Source organism: Spodoptera frugiperda, chromosome 19 (assembly GCF_023101765.2).
Source record: "Spodoptera frugiperda isolate SF20-4 chromosome 19, AGI-APGP_CSIRO_Sfru_2.0, whole genome shotgun sequence".
Classification (NCBI taxonomy): domain Eukaryota; kingdom Metazoa; phylum Arthropoda; class Insecta; order Lepidoptera; family Noctuidae; genus Spodoptera; species Spodoptera frugiperda.
In genome coordinates this window covers 5,549,993-5,562,589 of record NC_064230.1, presented here as the reverse complement: position 1 = coordinate 5,562,589, position 12,597 = coordinate 5,549,993, and the positions used below count along the sequence as shown (strand labels likewise).

At 38.8% G+C, this 12,597-nt stretch overlaps 1 protein-coding gene across 1 annotated transcript; it reads left to right on the top strand.

The window, feature by feature from the left end:
- The first annotated feature begins 6,624 nt into the window (after positions 1 to 6,624).
- On the top strand, positions 6,625 to 8,096 carry LOC126911788 (uncharacterized). The gene is made up of 2 exons (XM_050700641.1): positions 6,625 to 7,624; positions 7,666 to 8,096. The coding sequence occupies exons 1-2, from the start codon at positions 6,625 to 6,627 to the stop codon at positions 8,094 to 8,096; spliced, it is 1,431 nt and encodes a 476-aa protein (XP_050556598.1).
- Positions 8,097 to 12,597: the final 4,501 nt, after the last annotated feature.

The following is a 12,597-nucleotide window of genomic DNA, read 5'->3' as shown; positions in this document are numbered from 1 at the left end:
ACTAGATCGATTGGTAACACCCTTACTGTTAAAAAAAACTTTTACTCAACGAATTTGTGTATTCTAAGCCAGAGGCTCTGGTCTTTTAAAATATTTTCTGTTAATAAAAAGTATACAATGAATATAATGTATCGCTTCCAAACAATAAAAATATGTGTAAATATATGCTAATATGTATGTATGTTTGTATGTATAATTTTGTTACTGTATTAGTTTAAAATCTTTTACCTAAAGACTTTTGTTGAGTGAGTGAGGTTATCAGAGGCCCAATTCCCCCCTTCCCATTCTTCCCAATCCCCGATTCCCAAACAACAACCCTTAAATTCCTAACCCCCAAAAGGCCGGTAACGCACTTGTAACGCCTCTGGTGTTTCAAGTGTCCATGAGCGGCGGCGATTGCTTACCATCAGGTGATACGTCTGCTCATTTACCGGCTTATACCATAAAAAAATATACTAATACAGTAAAATTAATTATTAATAAAAAAAAAGTATTAAAATTAAAATTGTCGCACATTGAAAAGTACAATATTGTAATTGTTTAAATTTAAGTATGTATATATGTATAGACAGCCAAGTCATTTAATATATCATTTAATCATCAATCCTACATCGCACATGTGAAGTGTACATGCGAATAAACATGGATAGACAATCCCAACGAACTACAGTTGGGCAGAAAGCTGCCAGACACGATCACCGCCTGGTCGGAGGATACTGCTGTACTTAGGGAACTTTACTCACTGTTCCTTAAGTTGTCTAGAGCCGATTGAGTTATAAAAAATAAAGCTTCGTTACAAACCATATAATCTATAATATAAAAATAAGTCGGGTTTCCTTCCTGACGCTATAACTCCAGAACGCACGAACCGATTTCCACGGTTTTGCATTCGTTGGAAAGGTCTCGGGCTCCGTGAGGTTTATAGCAAAGAAAATTTCGGAAAAAATTCAAGAGAAAAGCAGGAAAACTGGGAAAATCATTGGTGGCGAAACGGAGTTCGCCTGGTTTGCTAGTTTAGTATAACAATAGCTATTTCTCTGACATAATTATTATATTATCGGCTTACTCACGTAACTGTTTGACGAGGAACTCGACTAGTTTCAAGCCATGATAGAGGCTCATATTCATGAGCAGCATTCCGCGACACACGACGCGGCGATTGTTACTGCTACAGTACAGTAGCCTCTAGCATGGCTTGAAACTAGTCTCATTCCTCTTCAAACAGTTACGTGAGTAAGCCGATAACATAATAATTAATTTAGTATGTCTCACGACAGTTACAATACTTCTCTGATGTAAGTCTCTCTACTGAATCTATCTTTATTTTCTTACCTATAATATACTGAATGACTTGGCTGCTTATATTAAAAAATGTATAGACATTAAGGCACTATCGCTATTATTTTAAAGTGCTTTAGAATTCACAATGAGGTGTTACCTATAATAAACAACAAACAGCCTAATTTTTTTAACACCTTCCAAAAATTTTTTATAGTTAGGGATCACTCACCCCCTATCACATTGGACTTATAACACAAATTTGAGAGATAGATATCATTCAAACATTTTATTTTTGAAACTTTTTACAAAATAAAATGGTTGACTTTACTGAAGAAAGATGGTTAAAAAAACATTAAAAGTATCAAATTGACTTTGATTTCGAAAGTCGGTGTTTCTCATTGTAGTTTTTTCTAAATAAAAGTAATTTTAAACCATTTTAGTGTTCTTTTTAACCGATTTTCTTCAGTGAAGTCGGTTATTATATTTTATTATGGAAAAATATTTTTTTTTTTATTTAATATGGCATGTTTGAATGTTACCTAACAATCAAAAAAATTTTAGAATGTGATAAAAAATTCATGCTGTAGAATCTTTACTAATTGGTAACATCTTAATTTTATTGTGATTGTTTATAATTACATAATACAACTATTATAACTATTTCGGTCGGGTATCTGACACCCGCATGAAGAGGAGAGTGGTGACTTGTATTCTATAGTTATAAATGGTCTATTATGTATTAATAAATAAGATTGTATGTATGTGTTTTTGTAATGTTTATTTTTTACGTAGAATTATGTATTATCTGCTAGTAAGTCAATAAAGGACAGTAAAGTGAGAATATTTGTTTTATTTCCTCGTTCGATTCCCGGGTAAGTGCTTTTCCGCCAGAGATGTGCTATGTAGCTATGCTAGCTATGCTATGAAGATGTAATAGTTGAGCTGTGAAACTATGTGACTGTTTCCACTAACACTAAGCTATGTAGCTGTGCGAGGAAGATGCGCAGTTCGAGTATACGATGTATCGATAGTAGGGAAGCCATCCATAGGGCTGATTTTATAGCTACGCTGTTAGACGCGCCGTTGCACTGACGGCGCGCGGTTTTGCTGTAAGGCTGATTTTATAGCTACGCGTTTCGACAGCGCGGCTGAAGGGCGCACGTTCCGATTCTATATATTGAAAAAAAACAAAATATCACTTTAAGCTATCTAGACGCCTGTGGTCGTTACTGTCTACGAACGTGTAAAATATGTAATTTTAGAGGATTTTAAATCAATATGGGTTATAAAATTATTAATACGTAGAATAATAAAGTCCCGCTATTTATCTGAAGTAAGTAAGTATTTGAAGAACGAATGTAGAAAAGTTGTGAGTTTCAAGTCACATGGGATTCCTTTTCATGTCAAGTCGCGCAACAAATTATAATTGGACTGAAAAGGTAGCTGACCAAAGGCTACTTCTCACACGGAGAAGATTTGAGCATTAAATGCCTCGCTTCCTCAATGCGAGTTGGCGATTTCAAACTTATAATGATAGGAAATGATAAGCAAGGTTAGGTTTGGGTTAGGTTAGGTTTGTGTTAGGTTAGGTTAGGTTTGGGTTGGGTTAGGTTAGGTTTGGGTTAGGTTAGGTTTGGGTTAGGTTAGGTTTGGGTTGGGTTAGGTTTGGGTTAGGTTAGGTTTGATTTGATTTGGGTTAGCTTAAGTTTGGGGTAGGTTAGGTTTGGTTTGGGTTAGGTTAGGTTTGGGTTAGGTTAGGTTTGGGTTAGGTTTGGTTTAGGTTAGGTTTGGGTTAGGTTAGGTTTGGGTTAGGTTAGGTTTGGGTTAGGTTAGGTTTGGGTTAGGTTAGGTTTAGGTTAGGTTAGGTTTGGGTTAGGTTAGGTTTGGGTTAGGTTAGGTTAGGTTAGGTTTGGGTTAGGTTAGGTTAGGTTAGGTTTGGGTTAGGTTAGGTTAGGTTAGGTTAGGTTAGGTTTGGGTTAGGTTAGGTTTGGGATAGAATAGGATAGGTTTAGTAACTTAGGTTTTTTTTCACCTGAACCTAATCCAAACCTAACCTAACCTAAACGAACCTAACCAAAACCTAACCTAACCTAACCCAAACCTAACCTAACCTAACCTATAACCTAACCCAAACCTAACCTAACCCAAACCTAACCTAACCCAAACCTAACCCAAACCAAATCTAACCTAACCCAACCTAACCTAACCTTTTCAGTGGTATTTGATAATTTGTTTGTTTAGTGCGAGTGAGTGTGTGGAACCCGATACATTGGACAAAGACAAGGTAGGATAAATGTTTATAATCTCGATGCAAACATTTTAACAATTTTGACAAACTTAGGGTCCTGCAGGCTTCCTGACTTTGACCTGGTTTTATGTTTTATGTTTTCTTGACCGAGCAAATTAAGCTCTATTTTGTAAATTACTGCGATTTATACACCCGGACACCTGACAAGATCCTGAGAATTTTAAACGTTTTAATTTTATTTTTATTTTCTTAATTTATTGACCTTTTGTTTTTGACAATACAATCCCCCCTCTACAGGGATTGGATTTTTATCTTATTGCGACGACGAAGCCCCTGAGCCAGTATGTTTGTGAGTGTCAGGACCCCAACCGCCAAGACGGCGAGGTCCCAGAGTACAGATGGTTCCCCGCCTGGTCCGGGAAGGGTGGACCCTTGGCCCTCCGAAACCAAAATCGGGAGGTCTTCCGTGGCCTCAAGGACGAGGAAGCAAGGATGTCCGTGAAATACCGAAGAAAGGCTCGAAATCCACACACCGGACACATTGTACTTAGCGTCACGCCGATTGTCTGGAGAAGGGCAATAGAGGCGGGAAGGCTCCGAGTCGACCTGCAAATAGTACGGGTCGAAGACCAATCCCCTTTGGTGCAGTGTACCCGCTGCCTGAGCTACGGAAATAGCAAGAGGTTTTGCAAAGAACCAGCAGACCTCTGTAGCCATTGTGGTGGGCTGCATCACAGCGCGAAATGCCCGGACAAACAGCTTGGCGAGGGGCCTTCCTGCATCAATTGCATAAGAGCGAAAGCAAGCTCCTGCGCCCACAACGCCTTCAGCACTGATTGCCCTATCCGCCGGAAATGGGACGCGTTGGCTAGAGCTTCCACGGCCTATTGCTAAGGGCTCCTCGGAGAACACTCGTGGGTTGCCAGTTGTCTCCAGCGAAGCCAACTGGCAACCCACGAACTCCTCCTTGAAGCTGGCAAAGAAAACGCTGCCGTCGCATTACTGCAGGAACCCTACATCGGCGGGACTAAAAGGGTAAAATGTTACCAGGGCGTAAGAGTCTACCAGGCATCTCAAACTGAAGAAGGGACCGTCAAGGCCGCGATCATCGTTTTTGACCAGACACTGGACGTAGTGCAGTACCCGCAACTCACCACACACAATATTGTGGTGGTGGGAATTCATACGAGAGCCTGGAGGATCACGCTGGTCTCATACTACTTCGAGCCCGACCTGCCTTTGGAGCCATACCTGGCGCATATAAAATGCGTAACACAATATGCCAGTTTCAGAAACCTCATCGTGGGTGGAGATGCCAATGCCAAGAGTACCTGGTGGGGTAGCCCCAATGAAGACAAGAGAGGTGAGCAGTGGAGTAGTACCTTGGACGAGATGGATTTACAGATCCTCAACCGGGGTGACTGCCCGACCTTCGATACCATCAGGGGAGGAGTCAGGTACAGCAGCCACGTGGACGTAACGGCCTGCTCTACTGACCTGCTGAACCTAGTAAACGGATGGCACGTGCGGGAGAACCTCACGAGTTCCGACCACAACGGCGTGGTGTTTGAGATCAGTCTGAAAAAGTCGACTGGCACCGACATACAAAGAACCACCAGGATTTACAACAGTCGAAAAGCAAAATGGAGCCAATTTCGTGAAAAGCTGACTCAAGTGATGATAGAAAAACAATTAAATGAAGATAATATTAAAAATTTAAACAGCATTAGGGAAATAGATCAGGAAATAAATAAATACACAAAAGCCATCACTTCAGTATGTTCGGAAACCATGCCAATAAAGAAGACGAAAAAGAGACTCACCATTCCGTGGTGGACTGAGGAGCTCGCCGAGATGAAGAAGCGCGTAGCCACCAGCAGAGGCAGGATCAGGAACGCAGCGCCGGTGCGGAGAGCGTTGGTCGTCAGCCTGTACCTGGAACTAAAAGAAAATTATATGAAGGCGGTCAAAAATGCACAGACGGAGAGCTGGAAGGAGTTTTGCGGGAAGCAGAGCAGGGAGGGGGTCTGGGAGGGAATCTACCGGGTAATGAGGATGACAGAAAAAAGAGAAGAAGATGTGCTCCTGCACAAAGAAGATCGAGTTCTGAATGCGGGGGTTCGGTGGAATTACTGGCCGAAACATTTTACCCGGAGGATCGCGAGGACGACGACGACTCAGACCATTGCCGAACTCGACAACTGGCAAAATTAGTAAACGCGTGTGGTGATGGTGAGCAGCATGACCCACCGTTTACCTTAAGCGAGCTCCGGAGGTCGATATCGTCGTTCAACCCGAAGAAAGCACCGGGAGCCGACGGCTTCACCGCAGACATTTGCTCTCGGGCCATAAATTGCAACCCTGGCTACTTCTTGTCACTCATAAATCGATGCTTGGCCTACCACCACTTCCCGAAAATCTGGAAGGAGGCAACGGTGGTTGTGCTGAGAAAGCCAGGCAAAGACAATTATACCGTACCCAAGTCTTACAGGCCGATTGGGCTCCTACCTGTCTTGGGAAAAGTATTCGAAAAGATGCTGGTTGCTAGGCTTAAGTTCCACCTATTGCCGAGGATTAGTACTCGCCAATACGGATTCATGCCCCAAAGAAGCACTGAGGACTCCCTCTTCACCTTAGTGAAGAATATCCGCGCCAAGCTGGAGAGTAAGAAAATTATCGTTCTTGTGTCGTTGGATATAGAGGGAGCCTTCGACAGCGCATGGTGGCCGGCGATCAAAGTCCGTTTGGCAGAGGAAAAGTGTCCGATCAACTTGAGGCGAGTAATAGATAGCTACCTGAGTGACAGGGAGGTAATAGTCAGGTATGCGGGAGCGGAGAATAGACGCAAAACCTCGAAAGGGTGCGTCCAAGGCTCGATTGGTGGTCCCATCCTGTGGAACCTTCTGCTGGACCCGCTCTTGAAGCAGCTGGAGGCTAGAGGCGATTACTGCCAAGCCTTCGCGGACGATGTGGTGATGCTATTCGACGGTGGCACAGCCTTGGAGATAGAGCAACAGGCCAATGCCGCTCTCGAGCATGTGCGCGCGTGGGGTGTCAAAAATAAGCTCAAATTTGCGCCACACAAAACCAGTGCCATGGTGATTACACGCAAGCTAAAGTATGACACTCCTCGCCTGGCCATGGGCGGGATCGACATTGGAATGTCGAAGGAAGTGAAGATACTGGGACTGACGATAGACGCAGGCCTCACCTTCAACTCTCACGTTGCCGGCGCATGTAAAAAAGCAATTGCTATTTACAAGCACCTTGCCAGATCTGCACGTGTGAGTTGGGGACTGCACCCAGAGGTCGTGCGTTCGATCTACACCGCCGTTGTCGAACCTATAGTGCTGTACGCCGCGAGTGCATGGGCGCCAGCCGTGAACAAACTGGGGATAAGAAAACAGCTGAACGTGGTACAAAGAGGCTTCGCTCAAAAGCTCTGCAGAGCCCATCGCACGGTCTCCCTGCACTCGGCCCTCTTGCTGGCGGGGATACTCCCCCTCGATCTTCGAGTGCGTGAAGCTGCTTCACTGTACGAAGCAAAGAGGGGATTGCCCCATTCAGCATTAGGGGACCGGGACATAGAAACAATGACAAGTGCGATGGACTTCCCCCACCCAGCCGAACAGACAACTGTAGAGTTCGGTAGCCTGGTAGACGAGGAACAATATAACAACCACGCCTTTAATTACGACGTGAGAATCTTCACGGACGGCAGCAAAATCGAGGGCAAAGTCGGCGCGGCGCTATCTTTGTGGGATAGTGCCACCGAAATTAAGTCGAAAAAACTTGTACTGCCGTCCTACTGCACCGTGTACCAGGCGGAACTGTTGGCACTACAGAGAGCAGCTGGGGAGGCGCTCAAAAGCGAAAAAACCACGTTCGGCATATTCAGTGACTCAATGGCGGCGCTGCAAACTGTCGCCAACCCAACCTCCCCCCATCCTCTGGCAGTGGAAACAAGAAATGCTCTCCGCCACTGCGCCTCCCAGAATAAGAGAGTTTCCTTGTTCTGGATAAAAGCCCACGCAGGTTTGGAGGGAAATGAAAGGGCCGATTACCTGGCGAAGGAAGCAGCGCTGCGATCGAAGAGTAGGCCGGACTACACCGATGCCCCATCTCATTCGTCAAAGGGAGAATCCGTATGGACACGATCAGCGAGTGGGACGCGAGGTATAAATCCGGTGACACCGCCTCAATCACCAAGATATTCTTCCCCAGTGCAGCCGCGGCGTATAGCACTGTAAGGAAGATTGAAACCAGCAGCATCACCACCCAGCTGTTCACCGGGCACGGTGGATTCTCCGAATACTTGTACCGTTTCAAGCTTCGGGGGAATCCATCGTGTCTCTGCGACCCCGCCGTGGAGGAGACTGTCCCGCACGTGATATTCGCGTGTCCGGTGTACGCGCGTGCCAGACATGAGGTCGAACAGCGCCTGGAGGGAGAAAAGTTTAGCCCAGAAGACATTCACGAGCATATGAAGAAGGCCAAGACGAGAAATATAGTACTTGACTTCTGTAAACATGTCATCAGTCAAGTAATTGCAAAAAACAAAACATAGCAAAAAATGTACTTAAGACAGATTCTGATTGTGATAACAAATAATTATAATATACTCAAATAACACTACTTTGTTACTTACTCTGCACTTTGTAAAGAAAGAAATGTTAAAAATGTTATCTATGTAAACACTGGCCTTGACCATGTCAGGGGTTTCGGAAACAGCAGGAGGGTTTTTAGCCGGTAAGAGTCCGGCAGTACTCACACCTCTCTACTCGTGGGGAGGTGTGAGTCTCCATGAGGATTTTCCTTCCTGCTATATAAAAAAAAACCCAAACCTAACCTAACCCAAACCTTACCTAACCTAACCCAAACCTAACCTTGCTTATCATTTCCTATCATTATAAGTTTGAAATCGCCAACTCGCATTGAGGAAGCGTGGCATTTAATGCTCAAACCTTCTCCGTGTGAGAAGTAGCCTTTGGTCAGCTACCTTTTCAGTCCAATTATAATTTGTTGCGCGACTCGACATGAAAAGGAATCCCGATGTGACTTGAAACTAGCACAACTTTTCTACATTCGTTCTTCAAATACTTACTTACTTCAGATAAATGTAGACTTTATTATTCTACGTATTAATAATTTTATAACCTATATTGATTTAAAATCCTCTAAAATTACATATTTAACACGTTTGTGGACAGTAACGACCACAGGCGTCTAGATAGCACGACTTGAAATTAGTCGAATTCCTCGTCAAACAGTTATGTGAGTAAGCCGATAACATAATAATTAATATAAGGATATATGCTAAATAAAAACAGCAAATTATTAAAATTTCATACTTTTTATTAGGTACTTTCTTACAGTCTAAATGTTACCTTATTTCACTTAAATTAAAGTTTAGTTTAAATTAACTTAACCTAGTGTTTTATACAACAGATAATCTGGCGTTGAAATAGGCTATATACAGTTTTAAATACAAGAATAAGCAAGAAACTCATTCTTTTTACAAGTCGGTAACTGTATTCAAGCAAGAAATTAATTAGATTTATTCTTGCTTTCTAGGGTTATTCTTGCTAATTCTTGGTACTATAGTAAAAATAGAAAAAAATGGCATATAAATGAAAAAAATAATTGTACAATATTAAATATGAGGTTCATTACGCCTTATAATCCCTGAAGGGGCAGAGGTGTACTTATAAAATGTAACACCGAATTTTCACAAGTTATGTTATAAGTCCCATGTAATAGGGTGTGATACGTTAAAATCCACCTCAGATTGAATATTATACAATAACAAAATGTACAATTTCCTTTAGCTTTGTTCATTATAAATAATAAAATAGATTAATTCATGTTTATTTTATAAAATCACACATTTTTCAAGACTCCGTGTTTATTGGTACTTTTCCACCAGAGATGTGCAATGTAGCTATGCTACGAAGATATAATAACTAAGATGTGAAACTATGTGACAGTTTCCACTGATTTAAAGCTATGTAGCTATGCGAGGAAGATGCGCAGCTCGAGTATGCACGCATCTTTCCATATGAAAAACATATCTTATTTGAACCAGTTTCTACCAGTGCTAAGTTATGTGTACCAACGAATATGATTGGTGGAAGCCAAATGCATCCATAGCAACGTAGCATAGCCCATCTCAGGTGGACAAACAACTTAAAACTGAGAATATTTAACATAAAAATTCTCATAATTTTCAACAAAACAGTTAAGAAAATGTGGTATAAAGAAAAAGATATTAAAACATTGTTCTTTTTTAATATTTTCGACGTAATTTAAAAAATAATAAGACCCACAGCCAGAATTCGTATAGCTTGGTTTAAGTATTTTAAAACTTAAGTTAAAAATGCTCTACCCGTTGCCTATTAACTTAAGAAAATAACATATACTTAGGTACATACATATGTAAGTAAATACAGAAAACTGTTTGTAGTATGACCGGGATGTTGACTTATTTTTTCAATGTCCGTCTTGTAGATTATTTTTAAATATTACACAAGTATTTTTTATTTTCTTACGGAAACAAATACTTTCGAAGATATATCGATTTGAAATATCGCGTGACGTCGCTTCTAGGTATGTTTTATACGTAGCAATGACGTATTCGCTCCCACTCCTAAACTTTGATTAGTTTTATTTAAGTATTGTTATCTTATATGACAAAATAAAAAAATACGTGTCTAATATTTTTTCATTACCTAACTGACGGACTAAATAGATTTTTAATTTAATCACCCTGACGTCATCCCCATACTCGTGAGCCACTTTTCACAAATTATGTTATAAGTCCCATGTAATAGGGGGTGAGCCTATTGCCATATACTGGCCACAATTCCAGACACCGTGCTACTACTGAGAAATTTAACAAAAATACTCATATCATAGTATTTTTTTTTTATTTAAGTAGTGTTTGTACTCATATTGATGTATGAGAAATTAAGTTAACATATAGATATAGTATAGGAAAAGAAAATATATGATATTTGTCAAAAATACTATTTTATTCGACGTTTTTTTTTTAAGTATATCAATAAATTTACGTAAAATTGTACATCATTTATTTTGTGTACAATTTCAATTTTTTGGTTTGAAATTACTTTTTTTTTTGCAAAGAAAAGCAGTAAAAAATTTGCCAAAATAACGTTTTATTTTTTATAATCCAGTATAATTTTACTTTTAATCTTATATTTGAAATGAATTTCAATTATTTAAGTTTACTTTTTAAACAAGGGTCAGTAAAAAAACCAAAAAAATAAATAAAATAGACAAAGATTTTCGACAAATATCATACTTTTATTTTTTTTTAGATATTTTTTATTTTCATACATACAATGCGTTGATAGTCACAATTTGAAGTACAATGCCCATAAGAGCGGTTTTCACTTATCATCCATAGGAGAAAAATATATTTAAAACATCATTCTTATACACAGAAAAACCAACCTTATACTTCTAACATTAAAGTTCATTTTCAAATAACACCATCATGTTTATAAGGTTGAGAATCAATTTTGCTTTCATACAAAATTGAATTTTATTGCATAGTTAGTTTATGTAGTTAAAATTGTTACTATCAATGGTTTAAAACTTAAAAAATAAAAATTATAGTTACTATAATTTATTTACGACCGAATACTGAAACGCTACTCAATTTTGAGTTGTACTTAAGTATCGTGCTTTCTCTGTATTTTTATAAGGAACTTGTAGAGACAGAAACTATTTAGTTCTTCAAAATTGAGTGGCGTTTGAGTATTTGGACATTAGTGATCCGATCAGCTCAAAATTATTGGGTATTGTTAAAAAAAAACTTCAAATTCAACAGCCTTTAAGCTTTTTACTACCAAAAGGTATAAGCATAGAGAAAAAATCATAAGAATTAATCACCAATTTTAGTTAAAGAAAATATAAACATATTTTTTACTCTAAATTGGTGACATTTTTCATAATGTAAAACACATTATCAGAAATCTGACATTTTGCTGACAAATCTGACAGTCAGTAAATCTGATGATAAGCCTGACAGTCAGTAAATACAAATAAATGTAATATCTTTATCTGACAGTCGGTAAATCTGACAGTCAACAAACCTGACAGTCAGTAAAAAACCTGTTAAATAGAAGTTTGTTTAATAAAAAAAACCTACAACTATGTGTTATAAAAATTATTTATTTAATGTTTTTTCTTTAACCAATATTTTAAGCTGATATTAAATTAAATACTAGGCTTACAAACTAACTTTTACAAAAAGAAACAAGATATAACATTTTTTTTAATGTTTAAATTAAATAAAGTTATAATTAAAACTTATAACTAAACTTATATATTTAGGGGCAAAAATTTTATATTTTACAAAAGCTTATATCTTAAAATTATTATTATTGCAACAGGAGGCGTTATGTAACACCTATTTTTATTTTTTTTCATTAATCTTTACAAAAAATCTATTTTTTCACTTTATATATGTTTTAGTTACATTTTTTTCAGTCGTTTGTCGTCGGTTTCATTTTTTTTTTAAAGTATTTCTTTCACCCAATTATAATTATTTAGTTTTAATTATGTGGAACAAATTTTTTGTTGCTTATAGGTACATAGGAAAAAAATACAAAGAATTTTCTATATAGAACATACATACATATTATAGACAAACAATTGCTTTCAAAAAAAAAAAACAAGAAAAAAAAATTAATCGCGTCTAATTTTTTACCAAAAAAATTAATATTATTGTAACTTTCGTGAGACATACTAAATTAATTATTATGTTATCGGCTTACTCACGTAACTGTTTGACAATCGCCGCGTCGTGTGTCGCGGAATGATGCTCATGAATATGAGCCTCTAGCATGGCTTTAAACTAGTCGAGTTCCTCGTCAAACAGTTACGTGAGTAAGCCGATAACATAATAATTAATTATTTTTAAAAAGTATGTAAGGAGCGTAGTAGGTGGCGCTCTGTAGTTTTTCATTACCTAACTGACTGAATTTTCGGTTAGTTTTCGACCACGTCATATCCCTGTTATGTAAATCTTTTAAAAAAAAATT

What these genes read in the sequence shown, in the direction of transcription:
- LOC126911788 (XM_050700641.1), top strand. Translation starts at nt 6,625, where the DNA reads ATGGTGATTACACGCAAGCTAAAGTATGACACTCCTCGCCTGGCCATG. An exon ending in AGCAGCGCTGCGATCGAAGA is followed by an intron (nt 7,625 to 7,665) that starts GTAGGCCGGACT and finishes CATTCGTCAAAG; the next exon opens with GGAGAATCCGTATGGACACG.